We start from the raw sequence: 26,417 nt of genomic DNA, 5'->3' as shown, positions 1-26,417 counted from the left end.
CTGTCTTAGAGGAAGTGGTGGGTGGAGCTGTCCTACAGGAAGTGGAGCTGTCTTAGAGGAAGTGGTGGGTGGAGCTGTCCTACAGGAAGTGGAGCTGTCCTACAGGAAGAGGGGGCGGTGTTTTAGGTGTGTTCGCTGCCCTGTGTTATACAGATGGACAGGAGAAGAACATTGCATGAGGGAAAGGATCTTCTTAAACCTATAGTGCTGGCAGAATGCTGATGGAGGACACACCCACTGAAAACTAGCAACTGACAATATCCAGATTATAAGAATTGGGCTAATTCATGAACACACTAGACAGATCTAAACGTTAAAATACGTTTTAATGGCTGGGGGGGGGACCATGTAAATTGTTTAAATTGTATTGGATGTTAACTGATATGCACAATATTTGGTTTGTATAGTATATTTGGAATATTTTTGCGGTAAGTACAATTTTCTACAAATACAGATCAGCCGCGTAAAGAAGCAGTTCGCTTTAGGGGTAAGAGAATCGGGAGCCGCCAAGGTGAGAACCAGCATTTTTAGAGGCCGCATTAACCCTCCAAAGTATTATTTTAATGGAAAAATTACGGTATTTGTTCAGGGATCCATCATACGAATTCTCTGTGCACAGATCCCCTCCTGGCACAGAGGATGCTTCCAAATTGCTGCTACATCCCCGTTATTATGGCATTGCATGGTTTGAAGTGAAAGGGTATTAAGACTTTTTGCATCAATCTTGCTGATTTCATGCATTTTAGAAAAAAAATTACAGGAAACAATGTTTATTAAAAAAAAAAAAAAAAAACAATCTACCATTTTGTGTATACTGCTCCTATGCAGAGCTATGTGTCGCTATGGTGACAGACTACAAATATACTTGTGTAGTCCTGCAGTCATGTATAAATAGGAGGCGACGCCTTTTCTCTTCATTTTAATTGGGAAAGTTTTCTAATCTTAGCACGTCCGGCTTAAACGATTGCTGAATGTGCGATTACTAAGGAGATTATACTTTATAAACCTTTATTTACCGTCTATTATATAAATGAAATGACAGAACCAATGGCCCCCCACACTTCAAACCCAAGACTTAAAATATCACACAGTGGTTGGACCAAGTCTCTGGTCACAGGATAAAAAAGGCGTAAAAAAAAAAAAATTGTGATTGGTATTTTTCAAACAAAAAGCTGTTTAACTGCAGTCAGATAGGCTAGTAAGGCCCATGAAGAGAGAGAGCACCGAGTCAGGTCTGCTTGCCCCGCCCATGCAGAGAGCACACCCGAGTCACAGCTGCTTGTGCTGCCCGTGCAGAGCACACCCGGGTCACAGCTGCTTGTGCTGCCCGTGCAGAGCACACCCGAGTCACAGCTGCTTGCCCCGCCCATGCAGAGAGCACACCCGAGTCACAGCTGCTTGTGCTGCCCGTGCAGAGCACACCCGGGTCACAGCTGCTTGTGCTGCCCGTGCAGAGCACACCCGAGTCACAGCTGCTTGCCCCGCCCATGCAGAGAGCACACCCGAGTCACAGCTGCTTGTGCTGCCCGTGCAGAGCACACCCGAGTCACAGCTGCTTGCCCCGCCCATGCAGAGCACACCCGAGTCACAGCTGCTTGTGCTGCCCGTGCAGAGCACACCCAAGTCACAGCTGCTTGCCCCGCCCATGCAGAGAGAGCACCCGAGTCACGCCTGCTTGCCCCGCCCATGCAGAGAGCACCCGAGTCACGCCTGCTTGCCCCGCCCATGCAGAGAGAGCACCCGAGTCACGCCTGCTTGTGCTGCCCGTGCAGAGCACACCCGAGTCACAGCTGCTTGCCCCGCCCATGCAGAGAGCACACCCGAGTCACACCTGCTTGCCCCGCCCATGCAGAGAGCACACCCGAGTCACGCCTGCTTGCCCCGCCCATGCAGAGAGCACACCCAAGTCACGCCTGCTTGCCCCGCCCATGCAGAGAGCACACCCAAGTCACGCCTGCTTGCCCCGCCCATGCAGAGCACACCCGAGTCACAGCTGCTTGCCCCGCCCATGCAGAGAGCACACCCAAGCCACAGCTGCTTGTGCTGCCCATGCAGAGCACACCCGAGTCACAGCTGCTTGCCCCGCCCATGCAGAGCACACCTGAGTCACAGCTGCTTGTGCTGCCCATGCAGAGAGCACACCCAAGCCACAGCTGCTTGTGCTGCCCATGCAGAGAACACACCCAAGCCACAGCTGCTTGTGCTGCCCATGCAGAGAGAAGTCGAGTCAGGTCTGCTTGCCCCGCCCATGCAGAGAGCACACCCGAGTCACGCCTGCTTGCCCCGCCCATGCAGAGAGCACACCCGAGTCACGCCTGCTTGCCCCGCCCATGCAGAGAGCACACCCGAGTCACGCCTGCTTGCCCCACCCACGCAGAGCACCCTACCAACATGCACACGCAGTAAAGTGAATGCAACTGGGATTTTTTTTTTTTTTTGGGGGGGGGGGGGTATTTGAGAAGCAGTTTTTTTTTTTTTTTTAAGGGGGGCAAGCAGGAATCACAGGGTATCAATGAGCATGTCATTGTAGATTGTAAGCTCTCACGAATAGGGTCGTCTTATTGCACTTGTTGTATTGTTAACGTTGTTACTTATGATTTGCGTTTGAAACAAACTGTAAAGCGCTGCGGAATATGTTGGCGCTATATAAAGATTATTATCATTTTTGAGCAGATGGGCAGGGAAAACTCCGGCTTGGTCTCATGGGGTAACAGAAGGACCCAGGCCTTGTCAAACTATGGCGCGTAGAAAGCAGAACTCCGGTATCTCTATTAAAGGGAGGGACAAGCAGGACTGCAGGTCCTTGCTCTATAACCCATAACAATTGCTTTTCACATAAAAGTCCAGAATTCAGCCATAGAAAACTTGTTCAGCAGCCTCGCCTTGTACCCCACCCAATTATTTATATGCACATGTAGCGTTCACCACACGCACAAGTCCAACAATACATTGACATGGCCAGTCCTGCTTCTCTCTTGCTGAAAAATCAATGTTCAAATTGATATGCAAATAAGGCTGAAGGGCTATGGTAGATCTAAAGCCTCTGTCACTCCAGCTCTATCCCTTGCTCAGCGTTGCTGCCTCCTGCTTGCTTGACTGACAGCTTCTATGCTGTGAGACATCAGGCAAAGGCCCAGTCAGTCAAACAGGAGGAGAAGGCAGCTCTGGGGGGCAGTGAATAGAGCTGGAGTGACAGAGGCTTCGGATCTACCATAGCTCTTCAGCTGTTTCTCATTAATAAAGGAACAGATTAGTCTTTAAAAAAAAAAGAAAAAAAATAAGCTACAAGCGCAATTACAATTGTGGGCAAGCGATATTAGAGTGGAATGCCCCCTTTAACGCATTTCCGGACTAATAATGGAGGACGCCACGGCTGGCGAGTGACATCAGAGATGAGAACTTTCTGCAGGACCAGTTTATTTACAATGATAAGCACAGACATCAGAACATACATAGCGTCTCAGGACGGACACGTGGCTGCAGGCGGCGCATGTTCCCCAACATCGCACAGACTAGGTGGGGAAGCAGACGTATCACAGGGCGCGGCGTCACCTCCTGATCCAGTGAAGGTCCCTTTAAATGTAATCACGCAACCCCCGACAAGATGCTCAGGCACAGAAAATAACGACATGTACGAGACAATGTTCACACGTGTACGGCGATAAAGCTTGCTTTGTTTTATGAAGGGAGCTCTTTCTGTATTCATTGTTCATGACAAACAAAGCGGCGAAACATGCAGCTTCATCAGGTGCCAAAGGAGACTTTCCCCAAATAGGGCGAGGGATAAGACTTTTACATCTTGCATTTGAAATAGAAATCCACAAAAATTCATCCTTAGGGTAGATACAATGTCTTTAGATCCATATTCTGTAGAGTTTGAAAAGGTGGTTTCGCCACTTCCGACCTCCCAAGGTTACATCTTACGCTGACACTCCTATGAACGTCCAGATTAAAAAGGCACATTACCCCAACGTGGCATCAACACTACCATGATCACCATTATGCACCTAGGGCGAAAGTACAGGCTGTCCTTGGTATCTAGCTGGAAAGGACTTGTAGGCGGAGCCCTGTAAACTGCTGCCTGCTTCCTGTTCTCAGCCAATCAGTAAACATCAAGAGTGTTCTCAGCAGTGCCGATTGGCCAAGATCAGCTGACAGATAAGGCTCTCACTGTCCATTTCAGCTGGATGCTCAGTACAGATCTCCAATCTCTGGGAAGTGAATAGTGAAAGCTTTCAGAACTCACTGGTTTAACTCGTTAAAGGGGTGGTCCACTTTAGTAAGTTGCCTGTACACGATTTATGCAATTATACTTCATGTTATGACACTTTCTGAAGCCACATCCCCCTCGTTATCATAGTCTGCCTCGAAAATGACCATGGGCAGAAGAGCATGCGACCCGACCATCGACAACAAACTTCTGTGGTGGCTTTGATCTGCACTTGAGCAGGTCCTAAGTGTCACTCCATGCCATTTTTTTTTGGAAAGGTGCGGTGCTTGCCCCTTACCGAAGACTATGCTAATGAGGGAGGCATGGTTTCAGAAGAAAAAAAACAAAAGTCAAACCGGCGCAGAAACAAAATTAAAGATATTTAAAGCAACAGAATCGCGATTCTGTGCCATGATTTAAAGGGAAGTTGACCCTCGAAGTTAAATTTTTTCCTTGTCCCCTGGCCTTAGGTGGTGACATGTTGGTGCGACATGTGACTGCCACAGCATTGACCTTAATGGGATCAAAGCGTTTTTAAGAGAATGGTCACCCCCTTTAAAAAGGTGGGCACTAACATCTATAGGCCATTCTATGGGCGGAGCTAATAATTTCAGCCAATTAGAATGCTAGAAACGTGGCGGTTTCGCATCTTCGATTCTCTCGTACCCATGATCGACACGCGGAGCCCCCCCTCCTGGAGAATTTTATTGGATGGTGGAAAAATGTGGAAACATTTCATTTCAGTGCAATATCAAATCATAAAACACCCAAAAAGAAAAAAAAAAAAAAAGTTCACACGATCCCAGAGAAATGTACGACTCCCGGAGAAAACATATCACCTAGGACTAAACCGAGGGAGGACGATGATGGTGGAGGGGCTTCCAAGCATGCTTTGCTCCATAGTCCCGTAAGTTGGTTCAGCTCGATCACAATGGGAAGTCAGTATTGGGGGGATCGGTGGGGGACTGCGACTTATAGCGCCCCCATCTGTACCCCAACACGTGTTGTATATGGTTAGAGACTTCCTCTTAAATAATAAAAAAATGTAATTACGGATACGCCGTATACTGGCGATGCGGATCTACAAGCTGTGTGACTTTTTCCTCCATCTCGGATGGGACGTTTCGACCTCCTGATCACCAGAGATGCGTCTCCCGGATTTCAGCAATTATCTGGCTGGCTCTCTGCAAAGCCTGAGAGGATACATAGAAAATCACAGTTTATAAGTCAGCGGCTAATTTGGGTGTCAGCTATTTTTCACTGGGGGCGTGGTGTTTTTCTACTTGTATGATGCTGCCCAATCATAAGCAGGCAGTAACACAGCAGAACAAGAACACGCCCCCCACCACAGCTTGGTGTAAGTTTCTCTGTGTACGAGATGTAAGGATACAGCTCTGATCTCCTGGTCTAACCTAATATGGACTTCACAAAAATGGCGTTCGTGAGCACATGCGCATTGAATCCAACATCCCCGCAATTACAAAGGCTTCTACAAACCACCAGCGCGCGTTACTGACATCATGGAGTTATTTTTCACGCTGGAAAGGAGTGCCGGAACAAGGTGCACCTGGGATCTGGGGATGGCTTCACATGTGCAGTTTGATTGGCCTATATGCGAGTACTATTAGGTAGTATATAAGAGTTGTAGGGAGGTTTATTTGACACACTGCCCTTGATAAAACAGGATTTTTGGTTGCTTACCGTAAAATCTGTTTCTTGAAGCCTCCATTGGGGGACACAGGAACCATGGGTGTATGCTGCTGCCACTAGGAGGCTGACACTATGCAAATAAAAAAGTTAGCTCCTCCTCTGCAGTGTACACCCCACCGACTGGCATTATACTCTTCAGTTAGTGAGAAAGCAGTAGGAGATAATGAAACAAGGTTGAAAAACCATAAACACAAACTTGAGAACTGTAACGTGAGAACAGTCATAGAACAGATAACAACAGAAAACATTGGGAGGGAGCTGTGTCCCCCAATGGAGGCTTCAAGAAACAGATTTTACGGTAAGCAACCAAAAATCCTGTTTTCTTTATCGCCTCTCATTGGGGGACACAGGAACCATGGGACGTCCCAAAGCAGTCCCAAGGGCGGGAAAAACAGACTTCCATCAGGTCAGAGGACTCACCACTGCCGCCTGCAGGATCCTTCTGCCTAGGCTGGCGTCCGCCGATGCATAGGTATGGACCTTGTAAAATTTGGCGAACGTGTGGATGGAAGACCAAGTTGCCGCTTTGCAAAGCTGTAGGGCGGAAGCCCTGTGGTGCACCGCCCAGGAGGCGCCGACTGCCCGGGTAGAGTGAGCCTTAATCCCAGGAGGGGGCACTCTGTTCTTGACCCGGTAAGCCTCCAAAATTGCCGTTCTGATCCAGCGAGCAATAGTCGCTTTAGAAGCCGGCTGGCCTCTGCGCGTGCCATCAGGAATGACGAAAAATGAATCCGTCTTCCGGAAAGATGATGTTCTATCCAGATAAATCCTCACTGCCCTGACTAGGTCCAGCTTGTTCAACGATCGCTCCAGAGGATGAGTCGGAGCTGGACAAAAGGAAGGTAGAACGATGTCCTCGTTGAGGTGGAAGGTGGAAACCACCTTAGGAAGAAAAGAAGGTGGAGGTCGGAAGACCACCTTGTCCTGGTGAATGACCAAAAACGGAGGGCGGCAAGACAGTGCCGCCAGCTCGGAAACGCGGCGAATGGACGTGATGGCCACAAGAAAGGCCACCTTCCAAGATAAAACTGATAGAGGAATCTCCCTAAGAGGTTCAAAGGGAGAAACTTTCAAAACGTCCAGTACCAGGTTTAGGTCCCATGCCTCCACAGGGGCCCTGTACGGCGGGACGGCGTGGGCTACCCCCTGAAAGAAGGTCTTAATCTGTGGCCGAGAGGCCAAGGTCTTCTGAAAGAGGATGGAAAGCGCAGAGACCTGACCCTTCAGGGAACTAAGAGCCAGGCCCGAATCCAGTCCTGCCTGAAGGAAGGCCAAAAGAGAAGGCAGGGAAAAAACCATAGGCGGCACGCGGTTGGACTCGCACCAACGGAAGTAGGCCTTCCAGGTGCGGTAGTAGATCCTGGAAGACGAAGGCTTCCGAGCCTGAATCATGGTGTGAATCACCCGGTCCGAAAGGCCGGACGCTCTTAGAACCGCGGTCTCAACAGCCACGCCGTTAAACTGAGCGACCGAGAATTCGGGTGGCAGATCGGACCCTGGGACAGCAGATCGGGCCTGTCTGGAAGGCACCAGGGAGCGTCCGCGAGAAGGTTGACGAGCTCCGCGAACCAAGCTCTCCTGGGCCAATCCGGGGCGATCAGGATGACCGGCACCCCTTCCGCTTTGATCTTCTTCAACAGTTTGGGAAGTAATGGAAGGGGTGGGAACAGATAGGGCAGCTCGAACTGTGACCAAGGAATGGCCAGAGCATCGACGCCCACTGCGAGAGGATCGCGTGACCTGGAGACGAATTGTGGAACCTTCCTGTTGATCCGAGACGCCGTGAGATCCACATCCGGAGTTCCCCATCGAAGACAAATCTGATGGAAGACCTCCGGATGTAGGGACCATTCCCCTGCCGCGAGACCCTCGCGGCTGAGGAAGTCGGCGGCCCAGTTTTCTACGCCGGGGATATGCACCGCGGATATCACCGGAACCGTTGCCTCTGCCCAAAGGAGGATCTTGGACACCTCGGCAAGGGCCAAGGAGCTCCGAGTCCCCCCCTGATGGTTGACATATGCCACAGCCGTGGCATTGTCCGTCTGGATCCGGACTGGAAGGCCCCTGAGAATCCTTTCCCAATGGCGGAGGGACAGAAAGATGGCCCGAATTTCGAGGACGTTGATCGGCAGCGCGGACTCCTGCAGCGACCAACGGCCCTGAACCGTCAGGTGGCGAAAAACCGCACCCCAGCCGATCAGGCTGGCATCCGTTGTCACCACCTGCCAGTGAACCGGAAGGAAGGACCTGCCCTGGGAGATGAGAGGAGACGTCAGCCACCAGTTGAGAGACCGCTTGACCCGAAAGGAGAGTCTGATCGGCCGATCCAGGGAGAAGACCGACCTGTCCCACTGAGACAGAATGGCTTGCTGAAGGGGTCGAGAATGGAATTGGGCGAAGGGAATCGCTTCCAAGGTAGCTACCATCCTCCCCAGAACCTTCATGGCCGATCGGAGGGAGGGAGGCCGAGGACCCTGGAGCAAGAGAATGTCCCGACAAAGGGTGGATCTCTTGTCCTTGGGAAGGAAGACTCTGGACTGACGAGTGTCGAAGAGCATGCCCAGAAAGATGATGCGCTGAGAAGGAATAAGGCAGGACTTCTTCCGGTTGACCAGCCATCCGAAACGGGATAAGGTGTCGAGAACAATGGACAAGCTTTCGTGGGCCTGAGCAAAGGACGGAGCCTTGATGAGGATGTCGTCGAGGTATGGAAACAGGACCAAGCCTCTGACTCTCAAAATGGCCATCAGCGCCGCCATGATTTTCGTGAACACCCTTGGCGCGGTTGCGAGACCGAACGGCAGGGCGACGAACTGAAAATGATCTTGTTGCACTGCGAAGCGCAGGAAACGGTGATGTCCGGGAAATATTGGAACATGTAGGTAGGCGTCCTGGATATCTATAGAGCATAGAAATTCCTGAGCCTCCATGGAAGCAATTACTGAACGAAGGGATTCCATCCTGAAGTGTCTCAGGCGAACCCTCCTGTTCAACAATTTGAGGTCCAGAATGGGACGAACCTTGCCGTCTTTTTTTCGGTACCACAAAGAGGTTCGAGTAGAAACCCGTGTACCGTTCCTTTTCTGGGACGGGAACGATTACCCCGGATTTGAGCAGAGAAGCGATGGCTGCGAAGAAGCCCGGAACCAAAGCGGGATCTTTTGGAGGACGAGATTGGAAGAAACGATCTCTGGGTCGGGAGGCGAACTCTATTTTGTATCCCGAAGACACAACTTCCCTGACCCATGCATCCTCTACTGCGGAAATCCAGACGTCCCTGAAACGGAGAAGACGGCCCCCCAACCTGGGAGTTGGGCTTGAGTTGGGCTTGAGTCTTGCCGAGAGTCATGCGGAAGTGGATCTTCCAGTCCTGGGCCTGGACGATCTACCCTGGGAATAGCGAGGACGCCAGGACGGAGTGGGCCTGAAGGACACCGCCTTCTTCTCTTGACGTGCCTGTGGCCTCTGTTGCTGCTGGGAAAAGGCGTTTGACGCAGCGAAGCGACGAAAAGGCCGGAACGAGCGAAACTGCCGTCTAGGAGGAGGGCGACGAGGTTTAGCCTGGGGGAGAAGGGAACTTGTGCCCCCAGTGGCGTCCTTAATGATCTGGTCCAGCTGGGAACCAAAGAGACGAGAGCCCTGGAAGGGCAGACTAGTGAGGGACTTTTTGGAGGACAAGTCCGCCTGCCAGGCCTTGAGCCAAACGGTCCGGCGGATGGCAACGGCATTGCTGGAAGCCTGAGCCGCACAAGAGGCGACATCCAGGGAGGCGGAAACCAGGTATTCACCAGCGTGGGAAATCTGGTTGGCAAGTTCCGCTAATTGCGCGGGAGGAGCCCCGTCCAGGATACCTCGCCGCAGATCCTTGGCCCATTTTGAGATGGATTTTGAGGCCCAAGTGGAAGCAAAGGCCGGGCATAGCGCTGCTGAAGCCGCTTCGAAGGCAGATTTTGCGAAGGATTCTATAACTCTGTCGTTAGAATCCTTCAGAGACGCTCCGCCGGACAGTGGGAGCACCGTGTTGGTGGACAGCCTGGACACAGGTGGATCCACCGAGGGAGAGACCGTCCAATTGGCGGTAAGATCTGGTGAAAAAGGATATAACACCCCCAGGCGTTTTCCCCTCTGAAAACGTCTGGTCGGATTCTCTCTCTCTCTGGCCAGGATTTTCTCGAATTCAGGATGAGGGGCAAAAAATTTTGAAGGTGGTTTGGCCCGTCTAAACGAAACCGCCTGATCTGCGGGTTCCGTAGAGGGATCCTTAATGCCACAGGTTTGGTTTATAGCCCGAATGAGGTTCTGGACCGACTCACTCATGGTGGCGATTTGGCTAGGATCCAACTCCGACATCTCCTCTGAGGGCGCATCAGATAAAGCCTCGCCTGACTCAGGGGAGGAGGAACGGTGCGACACCAACCGCGGGGGAGGGCCGTGCGGCGAGATGGAACGCGAAGAGGACTCAGACCGACGTTCCTGTCTGGACCTTTTGTGGCTAATCAAGGAGGGCTCGGGCGGCGGTTCCTGCGACCCGCTGGCCACTGCAGGGGTCTGCAGGGGTAACCGATCCAGCGCGGACACCAGGGTTTGAGACACCCGTGTTAAATCGGCCACCGATTGTGACAGAGAAGCGGCCCAGCCTGGGATGGGGGGATCACTCTCGGGCGGAACAGCCGGGGGATCCTGGGCGGTGGGAACAATCGGGTTGCTGCAGGACTGACACAGCGGGGAGGACTGACCTGAGGGAAGTTTGCTGTTACAGGACGAACATGCAAAGTACGTGACTAAGGTAGTAGATGAAGAAGAAGTAGGGGGGCGAGAGCGGCCCCCTTTAGAGGAAGACATTTTGAGGGACCCTGAAGATGCCAGTTGGTTAGGGGACAGTGGGCAGAGGGGGGTGTCAGACTGCAGTGCAGCTACTCACGGACCCGGTCCTGGAAGATGTCCCACTTGTCCTTGGTGGAGAAATCCCCTGGTGCTGAGCTCACAGAAGATGCGGGCGAAGGAGCGTGGCGCGCTGCGTGAGGCACTGCAAGGGCTGCTGCTGTGGTGTGAAGCGATGCTCACACCAGACGAGTGTCCCACAAGGAAGGGGGCGGAGCTAGACGCAGAGGCGCCGGTGGGCAGGTCATAGTATGTCGGGCGGGAAAAAGCCCGCCCGCAGAAGCGGAAGTGACAGATCCGAAGACCGGAAGTAGGCCCCGGCCGAAGCCGGGGCCTAAATTAGGAACCGGCGGCCGGGGAACGAGCCGCGGCGCCGGTATAGAGCGCCGGAGCTATGCGCCGCGACGGGAGGCTGGCGGCACAGGCGCCGCAGCCTGCTAGGCTGCGCCGCTGAAGGGCGCCGCAGATCCACCTCCTGCGGCGCCGGAGCAGTGCGCCGCGACGGGAGGCTGGCGGCACAGGCGCCGCAGCCTGCCAGGCTGCGCCGCTGAAGGGCGCCGCAGATCCACCTCCCGCGGCGCCGGAGCAATGCGCTGCAGCGAAAAGCAGGGCGATAGACTGCAGGGCTGCTGCGCTGAGGACTGTGCCCAGTGAAAAACCGCCGCGCTGATAGTGCGCCGCGGAAAGGAGCGAACAGCAGCCAAAAGCTGCCAAGAAAGAAGGTGCTGGTCACGGGTGAGAGCGCTGCGGCCAGAAAAGGGCCCCGCGCTGGAGCAGAAGGCCCTTGCAGAATGGGGAAAATGCTGGAACTCCAGGAACCGATAAAATATCGACCGCGCCGCAAGGATACAGGCGATGACCGGGTAAGAGAGGGTCACCGTCTGGGAGCCCTTAACAAGAATCCCCCCCCTAACAAGGATCTGGGATGGGATAGGGGAAATACTCACCTAAAAAACATCCCACGCCGTACTAACCTTAAAGGAGGGTGAGACATCCAGGGCTGATGGACGTCCTCGTCTCCTCCAACCGACAGGCTCTGGTGGGCGAGTGGGTGGGGGACGGAGCCAGGACCGGACTTCTGAGCACGCTGGTGTGCCAGGATCTTGGTCCTGGTGAGGGATCTATGAGGATACGGGGTGGCAGTACACACCGTACTCATAGTCCGCTTGTGGGAATACAGGTGTGACTGTTCACCCTGTATCCCTCCGAGGAAAACTGAAAGAAAACGACGCACATTGAGGTAGATAAGGGTCTAATGAAAGACCCGTGTCCACCTCCTACTGACACTAAGCTAAACTGAAGAGTATAATGCCAGTCGGTGGGGTGTACACTGCAGAGGAGGAGCTAACTTTTTTATTTGCATAGTGTCAGCCTCCTAGTGGCAGCAGCATACACCCATGGTTCCTGTGTCCCCCAATGAGAGGCGATAAAGAAAGCACCTGCGTGAAACGCGCGTCGGGGTGGCAGTGATGGTCCTCTCATTACACTATGCAGTATGGGTATATAACTTTACTTATATGGCATTACCCGTTTTATGGGGTTCGATCTCAGACTGCGTACTTGTATAAACGTGTGGCATCCATCTTTGAATATATCCTATATTATTAATACTAACCCTGGCCATTTGGACTTACCACTGCCTATCATTACTTGTACTTCCTCTTTAAATTCCTCACATATATGTGCTTGTTGTACGTTATATGTTTTTAATTGTACTTAATAAAAATGTATTCCCTTTTACTGTTCATGTGAGTGGTTTAGCAAATACCTTGATATACCTATGTAGGTTGTTATATGGAGTAATCTTCTCCTGACTCTCAATGGAGACAGATAGCGGCATGTCTATAGCCTTATACAAGTATATATGTTCTTTGAATAGTTGCATGATTATGATTGGTCAGCATCGTACAGGGGAGAAAGTACACGCCCTCAGTGAAAACTATCTGCGCACATTAACTCATTAAATGCCAAATTCTTTGATTGCTAATCTCTCCACAACAAAGAGGCACAATTGAATTTGAGATTCCCTGGTCCGGCCTCCAGTCAGACAGTTTTTGGGCTGACTGGATCCCATGTGATGCACATCATGACTTTGAGAGCTTACTGGATAGTTCTCATGCAACGTCATGACTTTGGGGAGGGGGGGGGGCGGCTAACGGCTAGTCCTCACATACCGTCCTGACTTTGGTGGGGCCTAGCAAGTGGAAGAGGGGCACATAGTGAAGACTGCCACGGAGGAAGGATCTTTTGTTGCTCAACTCTACTAAGAGCCTTTACAGACCATGTTCTGCTCACAAAGGTGCAGGGCTCATGCATCAGGATAAGAAAGATCAAGGCAGGGGCAACAATGCAGGTTTCTATTCATCGACAGGCAACAGATGAAGCACAGTGTATTGGAAAGTTGCAGAAAACCGCTTTAAACTGCATGTTGTGCCCACAACTCATACCTTTAACATATCGGCGGCCTCCTTCCTGCGCTGAGCCATGTCCTCGGACTCTGTGAGCAGGTCCTCCAGCAGCATGGATTTGTAGAGCTGACCCACCAGCTCGCTCTGTAACGTGTCCTTCACGTGGTTCACTAGGAAATGCATTACAGCCTTTGGCACACTGCGAGGAGACACAAGGGGCGTCACTAGAGAGACGGGGGCGGGCGCGGAGAGAGACGGGGGCGGGCACGGAGAGAGGCGGGGCGGGCGCGGAGAGAGGCGGGGCGGGCGCGGAGAGAGAGAGAGGCGGGGCGGGCGCGGAGAGAGAGAGAGAGGCGGGGCGGGCGCGGAGAGAGAGAGAGAGGCGGGGCGGGCGCGGAGAGAGAGAGAGAGGCGGGGCGGGCGCGGAGAGAGAGAGAGAGGCGGGGCGGGCGCGGAGAGAGAGAGAGAGGCGGGGCGGGCGCGGAGAGAGAGAGAGAGGCGGGGCGGGCGCGGAGAGAGAGAGAGAGGCGGGGCGGGCGCGGAGAGAGGCGGGGCGGGCGCGGAGAGAGAGAGGCGGGGCGGGCGCGGAGAGAGAGGCGGAGAGAGAGAGAGGCGGGGCGGGCGCGGAGAGAGGCGGGGCGGGCGCGGAGAGAGGTGGGGCGGGCGCGGAGAGAGGCGGGGCGAGCGCGGAGAGAGGCGGGGCCGGCGCGGAGAGAGGCGGGGCCCGGCGCGGAGAGAGGCGGGGCCCGGCGCGGAGAGAGGCGGGGCGGGCGCGGAGAGAGGCGGGGGCGGGTGCGGAGAGAGGCGGGGGCGCCTCGCTGCCCGTAGACACTCACCTGTCCTGAATGTTCTTCCTGACTATGAGGAAGTAGGACTTGATTAATCGCTCGATCACTTCGCAGTCACGCTGCTCGCGGGCGGAAAGTTTTCTGGCAACAGGCACAGGCTGGAATAAGAAAGGAAACATATGTGCGGTGGGCGTAAGATGGCAAAGGCCATGCCAGTCCATATAGGTGCTCAGACTTACCACATCCAGCAGATTTACAGCGTGGCCCCTCTGGGGGCTGGCAGGAAGGACGGGGGCAAATTTGTTCTTCTCATCTATTAGAGGGTCATCAGCTTTTGAAGTTTTTAACATCCCCCGCCAATTACCAGTGCCAGCATCGGGGATGGCATCACCAGTGCTCAGTGCTGGCACGGCGGCCTGAAAAGACAGAACACACAGACTACGGTCAAAAGGAGCGCTGCAAAAAAAAGTGCAGAAGCAATAGCGTGGGGCACGAGATCTCGTACTAGGAAAACATTAAAGGGGTACCCCAAATTCAGCAAAAAGAGTCATGCATTGTGCCGTGTGCAAGATCTCTGCCTGCACGCGGCAGCCCGGCTCATTACAAGACAGAGCTCATGTTTATTTGCTGGACCTGGAATACCCCTTTAATAAATGAGATCATGATTGCTATGAGATGTAGCCCCCCTACTACAGAGGGTGAAGACCATGACGGACACAATGGAGATGATCGCCTGACGTCTGGAAATGTGCAGGTTACCTAAATGGAACGACCCAAATTCTGGTTATAAAGCATCTTTCTGATCTGCCCGTGCTGCCATACCGAGAGCAACGAGACGGGACGAGGCCGCAGGAGAGAAACCGGGAGGAAACGGCGGCACCGAAATCCTCCCGGAAGGCAACTCCTTGCCTGCTGCAGTGGTCTTGCCCGGCTCATGGAAGGGAGGGATATATGGAGCTCTGTTTCAGAGGGGGAAAAAAATTCACCAAGGCCCGGACCTTGTGAACTGGACCCACCACCATGGGGGCGCTAGAAAGCGTCGGAGGGTCGTGTTAGGGTGGGTTATGCAGGGTCCCGTGTCATGCAGGGATGATGTACAGCATGCAACAAGGGAGCACGACACGATGACCATGCCGCTCCGCGCGCCGATGTCTCACAACGTGCAGTGTGGTCCTAGCTGGCACAGACCTTGCCGTCAGAATCAGCAGTGGTGGGCTCCAGAGCAGCCGGGGGCCCTAGAGCTTTGGTAGACTACAGAAAGAAAGAATCAGACGCAGAATTAACCAAGAGCAGTAAGAGAACGTCCTCCTGTCTGGTGAGAAGCAAGCGGAGGGGTCGGCGGATCCCGGGAAGACAAGAACGACTCATGGGTCAGAGGAGCAAACTCCAAGGAAAACTACAACTCCCAGCATGCCCCGACAACCTGCAGCCATTGCCGGTGAAAACTCAAGTGTCCGCAGGATGGGTGGTAACATGGTGACTGTGGGGGTCCGACCGCAGGGTTTCCGCAGAACCATGGAGCAGCAGTGTGTATATGTTCGAATGCAAGACTACCATTCTATTCATTCTCTAGAGTGCTGCGCTCGCCATTGTTTTCAACAGCCTAATAGAGAAGGAAAAGACTTGTCGCTCCATTCATTCTCTATATGGCTGCCAAGCGCTGCACTCGCCATTGTTTTCAACAGCCTAATAGAGAAGGAAAAGAATTGTCGCTTCATTCATTCTCTATATGGCTGCCAAGCGCTGCGCTCGCCATTGTTTTCAACAGCCTAATAGAGAAGGAAAAGACTTGTCGCTCCATTCATTCTCTATATGGCTGCCGAGTGCTGCGCTCACCATCATTTTCAACAGCCTAATAGAGAAGGAAAAGACTTGTCGCTCCATTCATTCTCTATAGGGCTGCCGAGCGCTGCGCTCGCCATTGTTTTCAACAGCCTAATAGAGAAGGAAAAGACTTGTCGCTCCATTCATTCTCTATAGGGCTGCCGAGCGCTGCGCTCGCCATTGTTTTCAACAACCTAATAGAGAAGGAAAAGACTTGTCGCTTCATTCATTCTCTATATGGCTGCCAAGCGCTGCACTCGCCATTGTTTTCAACAGCCTAATAGAGAAGGAAAAGAATTGTCGCTTCATTCATTCTCTATATGGCTGCCGAGTGCTGCGCTCACCATCATTTTCAACAGCCTAATAGAGAAGGAAAAGACTTGTCGCTCCATTCATTCTCTATAGGGCTGCCGAGCGCTGCGCTCGCCATTGTTTTCAACAGCCTAATAGAGAAGGAAAAGACTTGTCGCTCCATTCATTCTCTATAGGGCTGACGAGAGCTGCACTCGCCATCATTTTCAACAGCCTAATAGAGAAGGAAAAGACTTGTCGCTCCATTCATTCTCTATATGGCTGCCAAGCGCTGCACTCGCCATCATTTTCAACAGCCTAATAGAGAAGGAAAAGACTTGTCGCTCCATTCATTCTCTATAGGGCTGACGAGCGCTGCGCTCGCCATTGTTTTCAACAGCCTAATAGAGAAGGAAAAGACTTGTCGCTCCATTCATTCTCTATAGGGCTGCCAAGCGCTGCACTCGCCATCATTTTCAACAGCCTAATAGAGAAGGAAAAGACTTGTCGCTCCATTCATTCTCTATAGGGCTGCCAAGCGCTGCACTCGCCGTCATTTTCAACAGCCTAATAGAGAAGGAAAAGACTTGTCGCTCCATTCATTCTCTATAGGGCTGACGAGCGCTGCGCTCGCCATTGTTTTCAACAACCTAATAGAGAAGGAAAAGACTTGTCGCTCCATTCATTCTCTATAGGGCTGACGAGAGCTGCACTCGCCATCATTTTCAACAGCCTAATAGAGAAGGAAAAGACTTGTCGCTCCATTCATTCTCTATATGGCTGCCAAGCGCTGCACTCGCCATCATTTTCAACAGCCTAATAGAGAAGGAAAAGACTTGTCGCTCCATTCATTCTCTATAGGGCTGACGAGCGCTGCGCTCGCCATTGTTTTCAACAGCCTAATAGAGAAGGAAAAGACTTGTCGCTCCATTCATTCTCTATATGGCTGCCAAGCGCTGCACTCGCCATCATTTTCAACAGCCTAATAGAGAAGGAAAAGACTTGTCGCTCCATTCATTCTCTATAGGGCTGACGAGAGCTGCACTCGCCATCATTTTCAACAGCCTAATAGAGAAGGAAAAGACTTGTCGCTCCATTCATTCTCTATAGGGCTGACGAGAGCTGCACTCGCCATCGTTTTCAACAACCTAATAGAGACGGAAAAGACTTGTCGCTCCATTCATTCTCTATAGGGCTGACGAGAGCTGCACTCGCCATCGTTTTCAACAACCTAATAGAGAAGGAAAAGACTTGTCGCTCCATTCATTCTCTATATGGCTGCCAAGCGCTGCACTCGCCATCATTTTCAACAGCCTAATAGAGAAGGAAAAGACTTGTCGCTCCATTCATTCTCTATAGGGCTGACGAGAGCTGCACTCGCCATCGTTTTCAACAACCTAATAGAGAAGGAAAAGACTTGTCGCTCCATTCATTCTCTATAGGGCTGACGAGAGCTGCACTCGCCATCATTTTCAACAGCCTAATAGAGAAGGAAAAGACTTGTCGCTCCATTCATTCTCTATAGGGCTGACGAGAGCTGCACTCGCCATCGTTTTCAACAGCCTAATAGAGAAGGAAAAGACTTGTCGCTCCATTCATTCTCTATAGGGCTGACGAGAGCTGCACTCGCCATCGTTTTCAACAGCCTAATAGAGAAGGAAAAGACTTGTCGCTCCATTCATTCTCTATAGGGCTGCCAAGCGCTGCACTCGCCATCATTTTCAACAGCCTAATAGAGAAGGAAAAGACTTGTCGCTCCATTCATTCTCTATAGGGCTGACGAGAGCTGCACTCGCCATCGTTTTCAACAACCTAATAGAGAAGGAAAAGACTTGTCGCTCCATTCATTCTCTATAGGGCTGACGAGAGCTGCACTCGCCATCATTTTCAACAGCCTAATAGAGACGGAAAAGACTTGTCGCTCCATTCATTCTCTATAGGGCTGACGAGAGCTGCACTCGCCATCGTTTTCAACAGCCTAATAGAGAAGGAAAAGACTTGTCGCTCCATTCATTCTCTATAGGGCTGACGAGAGCTGCACTCGCCATCGTTTTCAACAGCCTAATAGAGAAGGAAAAGACTTGTCGCTCCATTCATTCTCTATAGGGCTGCCAAGCGCTGCACTCGCCATCATTTTCAACAGCCTAATAGAGAAGGAAAAGACTTGTCGCTCCATTCATTCTCTATAGGGCTGACGAGAGCTGCACTCGCCATCGTTTTCAACAACCTAATAGAGAAGGAAAAGACTTGTCGCTCCATTCATTCTCTATAGGGCTGACGAGAGCTGCACTCGCCATCGTTTTCAACAACCTAATAGAGAAGGAAAAGACTTGTCGCTCCATTCATTCTCTATAGGGCTGACGAGAGCTGCACTCGCCATCGTTTTCAACAGCCTAATAGAGAAGGAAAAGACTTGTCGCTCCATTCATTCTCTATAGGGCTGCCGAGCGCTGCACTCGCCATTTGTTTCTGGTAGCCCCATAGAGACGGAATAGACTTATCGCTCCATTCTAGCAGAGATAAAAGTTCCCCATACGGGTCTCATCAGTCGGACCCCCCCTGATCCTGGGGATACTTCACTCATTTTCAGACAAAAAACTTTATAGGGTTCCAATTAAAAAAAGAAAATCTAGTATGTCGGGGGTTTTGGAGCAGTTTTGCACCTTTACACGCAAGTCTGCTGGGAAAGTAGAAGGGTCCACAATTAGAAATGATGAAATTTACATAGGACCCCCTTCCCTCCCAACCATCCCCCCCCCCCCCCCCCATATCCTTATAGGAAAGTGCTACCAGGATAATCCATGCACAGCAAAATATATATATGGGACACAATGCATTAAGCAAATGCAAGGGAAAAATTAAAACATAAAAATGGTAAAAAAACACAGAGCGGGGTTTGTTATGTGGCCCAGCTCATGCGGTTACCATTACATAGAACTGCAGTTAAACAAGCTCTGCTACATCTGCGTAGACAAGTCCAAATGTAAAAGAAAATGCAGAGAGGAGCCGATGTAGTCACTAGCAATGGGCAGAGGTCGCAGCGGTCGGACCCCCCGATCGTTCATCTATTCTGGCAATATCTGTCCTGAGACAACACCGGGATCTACAGAAATCCCTCCACGTTCCTGATAGATCACCTTATCTCGGGAGCCCGCAGGAGGGGGCAGATCTCGGGCCATTCTGTTTCGCCTCTGCTCCTGCATGCAGGACAAAATAAAAGGGCGTCAATGGACAGGCGTCCCTCGCTGGCGCTAGACGGGGCGGGCGCGAGGCGTTCCTCACCTCTATGTTGTTATTCATCACCCCGCAGGCGTCGGCGAAGTCCGGGTGTTTGGTGTTGATGTACGCCAGCTCGATCGCCACCAAGTTGTGCACCTGGATGGGAACGTAAAAGAAGGCGGCAGATGAGACATCACATCGATGCGTCATCTATGCTACAAAAAATTTTAAGCCTTAACTTAAAATTTTGCAATTGTTCCCTCCCCCCCTCCCCCCAAAAAAATCTTTAAAAAAAAAAAAAAAAGGGTTGTTTCTGGTTTACATGCCTGTATTTTGGGCCAATATTCCTTTTTGGCAATTGGGTTTCATTAAATTGTGCACCGTGTTGTGTGGCTGCAGAAGGAGTTAACTGAGAATCTGTCAGTGAGCTCCTTCTGACGGACATTTTTTTTTTTTTTATTTTTTTTTTTTAAAGAAAACCAATTGCAAAAATAATTTTTAGCCAAATATAACCTGAAAATCGGTGGTCCGATTCAACAAACACATCCACGCCCCCCACTGAGGATGACGTTAATTTACACCCCGGGTAGGAAAGTGGATCTGTTTGCAAGAGGTTTCTGTCTTACGGACGCCATGAAGGATTCCTCACCATCTCATTGGTCACCGGCAGTCGCTTCCGCAGAAGACACGTGACCACTTCCACGATGGCGTCATGCAGTTTGGGGAACCTCAGGAGCTCCTGGAAGAAAAAAAAAACGGAACAAAACGTAAATATTTAACCCTTGATTTTATGCCAAAAATAAATTTAAAAAAATGGCCGCGGTTGTAACATACGAACAGTTTAATCTTGCAAAATGGGTCCTGCTGGTACAGAGGCCCATCACAGTTCTGGCTCAAAGAGGGGATCCTAGATGGACAACTGCCCCTTTAAAACATCCAGGTTAAGTCTTCATGGCACTCCCTTTAAGAACCTGTATCTTGTCACTGCAATCTTAGCTGATAATCGGCTGCCGTATATTCCCCCGTAAACTGAGGCTGGTATAGTATCCCCAGATACAGGGATATTTCAGCCCCCTGGTTCTATCAGTTTCCCAGGACTCAGCAATTACATGATCACCGGGTCCGGAGGAGGAAGCACTATCAGTGCTTCTAACCTATATAAACTGCGCTGGATCAGAGCGGTGTCTACAGAGAGGGTAAACATGGTAAACGATGTATACCTCCTCTCTGGGGAGTCTGGCTGTATCTGACAGCCGACTCCCCCACCCCGTAGCTGCTCAAACTGCCTTGACATTATAAAACGTCAGTGCCGAGATAAGTGTAGACCACCTGGATGTATGGGCAGGTCCAGACGTAGCTCTGTGCTGCGCTGACGGTACCTGAGTGCTGTAGTTACTGCAGTGCTGGATGATCCTCTGCATCTCCTCATGGACGAGCTCCACGCAGCGCAGGCTCGGCTCCTCCAATCGTTTCACCTGACGCTTTACTAGAAGCTCAAAGGAAACTTCCGGAACGAACAAGGCCGGTCGGGGTCCCTAGAGACGCCAAGATGACAAAAAGGTGTTAGCGGGGGGTTATAAGACGTCAACATATCCCCGGTCATCCAGTCCATAACTCACAGTCGCATTTCTGATGGCGGTGAGGATGTCGATCGTGGTCAGGCCGCCCAGCGGATCAACAGATTCCAACGTCCTCCCAAAGGTTTCATGGAAAATGTAGCAAATTCGGGCACCGCCGCACCTGAGAAAGGCAGATGGTCACCGAGATTATCCTATAAGGGATGACGCTGCTACTGGGAAAGGCAACAATCGCCGCCGACACTGGGAAAGCTGGCTGACAACCACCTGACAAAGCCGGTCCGAGTTTACTTACAGCTCTGAGGTTTCGATATATTTCGCGGTTCCTTCGATTGTGTTGCAATATTCGGTGGCGAACTTGGTGATGAGCTGCAGCAGGGTGGCGCTTTTGTCATCCACCGGCTCGCCGTAACTGTTCAGCAGAGTCTGGTACTGAGCGGCCAAAACATTGATCCGGGTCTTCAGCTCCGGCAAGCAGTCCCTGATGTGGTGCATGAGCAGCCTGCGGACAGGATAGACAGGACGGACAATTAAAGGGCTATGCAATCATATTATAAAAGGGGTGGGCGATTTTACATAATCGTTTTTTCCTTAAAGCTACCTTTTTTTCCCCCATCCCCATAGACATATGAGGGCTTGTTTATTGCGGGACGAGTTGTATTTTTCAATGACACCATTCATTTTATCACGTGATGCACTGGAAAGCGGGGAAAAAAATTCCAAGTGCGTTGAAATTGCAAAAAAAATGTGCAATTTCACATTTTATTTTTTTTTACCATGCTATACGGTAAAACTGTCCCTGCAATGATTCCTCAGGTCAGTACGGGTGCGCTGATTAAAAACAAGTAGTTTATTTTTATTTTATTTAACCCCTTAGTGACAGAGCCAATTTGGTACTTAATGACCAGGCCAATTTTTGCAATTCTGACCACTGTCACTTTATGAGGTTATAACTCTGGAACGCTTCAACGGATCCCGCTGATTCTGAGATTGTTTTTTCGTGACATATTGTACTTCATGTTAGTGGTAACATTTCTTCGATATTACTTGCGATTATTTATGAAAAAAACGGAAATATGGCGAAAATTTTAAAAATTTTGCAATTTTCAAACTTTGTATTTTTATGCCCTTAAATCAGAGAGATATGTCACGAAAAATAGTTAATAAGTAACATTTCCCACATGTCTACTTTACATCAGCACAATTTTGGAAACAAAATTTTTTTTGTTAGGGAGTTATAAGGGTGAAAAGTTGACCAGAAATTTCTCATTTTAACAACACCATTTTTTTTTAGGGACCACATCACATTTGAAGTCATTTTGAGGGGTCTATATGATAGAAAATAATGAAGTGTGACACCATTCTAAAAACTACACCCCTCAAGGTTCTCAAAACCACATTCAAGAAGTTTATTAACCCTTTACGTGCTTCACAGGAACTGAAACAATGTGGAAGGAAAAAATGAACATTTAACTTATTTTGCAAACATCTTAATTCAGAACCATTTTTTTTTATTTTCACAAGAGTAAAAACAGAAATGTAACCATAAATTTTGTTATGCAAATTCTCCTGAATGCGCCAATACCCCATATGTGAGGGTAAACCACTTTTTGGACGCACCGCAGAACTTAGAAGTGAAGGAGCGCTGTTTGACTTTTTCAATGCAGAATTGGCTGGAATTGAGATCGGACGCCATGTCACGTTTAGAGAGCCCCTGATGTGCATAAACAGTGGAAACCCCCCACAAGTGACCCCATTTTGGAAACTAGACCCCTTAAGGAACTTATCTAGATGTGTGGTGAGCACTTTGAATGCCCAAGTGCTTCACAGAAGTTTATAATGCAGAGTCGTGAAAATAAAAAATATTTTTTTTTTTTCACAAAAAAGATTTTGTAGCCCCCAAGTTTTTATTTTCACAAGGGTAACAAGAGAAATTGGACCCCAGAAGTTGTTGTCCAATTTATCCCGAGTACGCTGATGCCCCATATGTGGGGGTAAACCACTGTTTGGGCGCACGGCAGAGCTCAGAAGGGAGGGAGCACCATTTGACTTTTTGAGCGCAAAATTGGCTGTCGTGTTTGGAGACCCCCTGATGTACCTAAAAAGTGGAAACCCCCCAATTCTAGCTCCAACCCTAACCCCAACACACCCCAAACCCTAATCCCAACCCGATCCATAATCCTAATCACTAACCCTAACGATAATCCGAACCCTTACCCCAAAACAACCCTAATGTCAACCCTAACCATAACCCTAATCAAAACCCTAAATCCAACACACCCCTAATCCTAATCTCAACCCTAACCTCAAACCTAACCCTAATCCCAATACACCCCTAATCACAACCCTAACCTTAACCCTAATCCCAAACCTAACCCTAATCCCAAGCGTAACCCTAATGCCAACCCTAACCCTAATACCAACCCTAATCCAAACCCTAACCCTAATCCCAGCTCTAACCCTAACTTTAGCCCCAACCCTAACCCTAACTTTTGCCCCAACCCTAGCCCTAAGGCTACTTTCACACTTGCGTCGTTTGGCATCCGTCGCAATCCGTAGTTTTGGACAAGAAACGGATCATGCAAATGTGCCCGCAGGATGCGTTTTTTGCCCATAGACTTGTATTGCCGACGGATCGTGACGGATGGCCACACGTCGCGTCCGTCGTGCACTGGATCAGTTGTGTTTTGGCGGACAGTCGGCACAAAAAAAGTCCAATGAAACGTTTTTTTGTACGTCGCATCGGCCATTTCTGACCGCGCATGCGTTGCCGTAACTCCGCCCCCTCCTCCTCAGGACATAGATTGGGCAGCGGCTGCGTTGAAAAACTACATCCGCTGCCCACGTTGTGCACAATTTTCACAACGTGCGTCGGTATGTTGGGCCGACGCATTGCGACGGCCCCGTACCGACGTAAGTGTGAAAGAAGCCTAACCCTAAATTTAGCGCCAACCCTAACCCTAACCCTACCCCTAATTTTAGCCCCAACTGCTGTTCTCCTGCCGGCCAGCAGATGGAGACAGATGGCGGGCGCACTGCGCATGCGCCCGCCATTTTCTTTTCCCCAGCCAGGAGGACCCAGGGACACAGGTGAGTATGCTAGGGTCCCCGAATCCCCCTATTTCTCTGTCCTCTGATGTGCGATCACATCAGAGGACAGAGAATTACACTTCACTTTTTTTTTTGCGGTCACCGGTAAACAGTTAATTACCGGCGATCGCAAAACAGGGGTCGGTAAAACCGACCCCGATCATATTCTTTGGGGTCTCGGCTACCCCCGGCAGCCGAGACCCCAAAGATTCTCCCGGTGCCGGCCGGTGGGCGCACTGCGCATGCGCCCGCCATTTTGAAGATGGCGGCGCCCACCGGGAGACACGAGGAGCATCGGGGGAGATAGGTGAGTATTGGGGGGCTACCTGGGACCCCTTTTCTCTGTCCTCCGATGTGCAATCACATCGGAGGACAGAGAAATTAAAAAGAGATCGCGTTTTTTTGTTTTTTTTTTTCGATCGCCGGTAAACGGTTAATTACCGGCGATCGCAAATGCGGGGTCGGTTAAAAACCCCCCGAATCATGTTCTCTGGGGTCTCGGCTACCCCCGGCAGCCGAGACCCCGGAGAAAATCCGACTCTGGGGGGGCGCTATTCACTTTTTCCACAGCGCCGTTAATTAACGGCGCTGTGGTTTAAGTACCCTTAGCGGCCGCCGTTAAAAGGCGATTGGCGGTCGCTAAGGGGTTAAAGTGGTGAAAAAAGTTTGGAAATTTGTAAAAAAAAAAAAAAACAACCTTGCTTTTGTTACCATTTAGCGAGACCTGTAACATTTTCATTTTTCGGGATCTGGGGCTGGGTGACGGCTTATTTTTTGCGCCCTGATCTTACGTTTTTATTTATACCATTTTGGAGAAGATACGGTGTTTTGATCGCCCGTTATGACAATGTTGCAACAGTCAAAAATAAATAAAAAAAAAAAAAGAATTTACATTTTTATATATTTTTTTCATTATGCCGATCGGATTAATTTACTTTATATTTTGATAGTTCGGACTTTTACGAACGCAGCAATACCAAATATGTGTATTTTTAATTAGTTTATTTTTAAAGGGATGAATATTGAACTTTTTTTTTTCATATTTAAAAAAAAAAAAATAATTTTTGGTCACTTTTTATTGTATTTGCTTGCAGCTGAAATTGCCTGTGCTATATACTGTATAACTAAAATTATGACCTATAAACTCTGGCCATTGGCTGACTTTTACAGCAGGATCATATAACAGGCACAGGGGTCATTAGCGGACCCCCGCCTGTCATTGCAACCCACCGCCCCCCTGCGATCACATACATGTACATCAAAAGCCGTGAAGGGGTTAAACAAACGGAGCCGAATCTCAAAGGGGTTCTCCACTGTTTAAGAAGTAAGCGTCCGACACTACGCGTGCCTACAGAGAAGGCATGGACGCTCAACAACCTCATGAATGGGTTTTCACATGCATGCCCAAAAAAGAAAGTGAAGGCATCAGCAAAATTAGATTTTGCCCACAAAACATAACCTTAAGACACGGTAGGAATGCCGGAGTAGGAGACCGTATCGCAGGGGTGACCGTTTGGCAGGATGGGGCAGGTGGAAAGCTGGCCACACCCTGACTCCCTCCTACCTGTTCAGTGTCCGGGCGAGGTACTTTGTTCCGCTTCTATTGGCCAAAGATGGATATTTCTTCTGTAAAAACCCGTACTCGTCCCGGATGGAGTCGGCCACGCTCTTCTTGTTATTAATATCCAGCTGACTCCTACAACACAAGTAAAAAAAAAAAAAAAAAAAAAAATACAATTACTACTACTAATTATAATATATATTTTTATGCAAATTATATATATATATATATATATATATATATATATATATATATATATATATATATATATATATATATATATATATATATATATATATATATATATATATATATATATATATACACACACACACACACATATTGGGGAACACTGGTCTAAGGGGTACTTCCATCTGTTTGTCTGTAACGTCCGTCCGTCTGTCGCGGAAATCTCGGGGCGGGATTTAAACACCGCTTCACTTTTTACTATTGATGCTGCCTACGCAGCATCAATAGTAAAAACATATAATGTTAAAAATAATAATCATTTTAAAAAATCATTATATTCTCACCTTCCGGCATCCACGGCAGCCTTTCCCGCTCCTCGTGACGCTCCGGCTCCAAGAATGCATTGCGGCAATGACCCCAGATGACACGAGACCGCTACAAGATCACGGGTTATTGCCGCAAGGCATTCCTGGGAACGGAGCATTGCTAAAGGCCTGGGCTGGATCCGGGGCCGCCGGAAGCTGAGTATATAACTATTTTTTATTTTAATTGTTTTTTTAACAAATGGTGCCGCCTGTGCTATATGCTGCGTGGCCTGTGCTATATGCTACGTGGGCTGTGCTATATGCTACGTGGGCTGTGCTATATGCTACGTGGGCTGTGCTATAT

The 26,417-nt window shown here is 50.0% G+C and overlaps 1 protein-coding gene across 3 annotated transcripts in view; it reads right to left on the bottom strand.

Moving 5' to 3' along the window:
* Nucleotides 1-3,400: 3,400 nt before the first annotated feature.
* The window catches only part of DNM1L (dynamin 1 like), a 42,094-nt gene continuing 19,077 nt past the window's right edge, over nt 3,401-26,417 (bottom strand). For 2 of the 3 annotated variants that reach the window (XM_069763299.1, XM_069763302.1), the window contains 11 exons: nt 25,563-25,694; nt 21,204-21,410; nt 20,951-21,071; nt 20,711-20,866; nt 19,981-20,070; nt 19,395-19,487; nt 19,250-19,309; nt 14,237-14,413; nt 14,046-14,155; nt 13,249-13,408; nt 3,401-5,403 (listed from right to left, as the gene is read on the bottom strand). In XM_069763299.1, the coding sequence (XP_069619400.1) occupies nt 5,347-5,403; nt 13,249-13,408; nt 14,046-14,155; nt 14,237-14,413; nt 19,250-19,309; nt 19,395-19,487; nt 19,981-20,070; nt 20,711-20,866; nt 20,951-21,071; nt 21,204-21,410; nt 25,563-25,694 (1,363 nt within the window). In that variant the 3' untranslated portion in view covers nt 3,401-5,346. Of the gene's footprint in view, nt 5,404-13,248; nt 13,409-14,045; nt 14,156-14,236; nt 14,414-15,185; nt 15,249-19,249; nt 19,310-19,394; nt 19,488-19,980; nt 20,071-20,710; nt 20,867-20,950; nt 21,072-21,203; nt 21,411-25,562; nt 25,695-26,417 lie in introns of all 3 variants that reach the window. The other variant, XM_069763301.1, reaches the window with a different exon arrangement.

The sequence above is a fragment of the Ranitomeya imitator genome, chromosome 4 (genome assembly GCF_032444005.1).
Source record: "Ranitomeya imitator isolate aRanImi1 chromosome 4, aRanImi1.pri, whole genome shotgun sequence".
Classification (NCBI taxonomy): Eukaryota; Metazoa; Chordata; class Amphibia; order Anura; family Dendrobatidae; genus Ranitomeya; species Ranitomeya imitator.
Note: the sequence above shows the minus strand (reverse complement) of the source record. Positions and strands in the feature narration are given on the sequence as shown.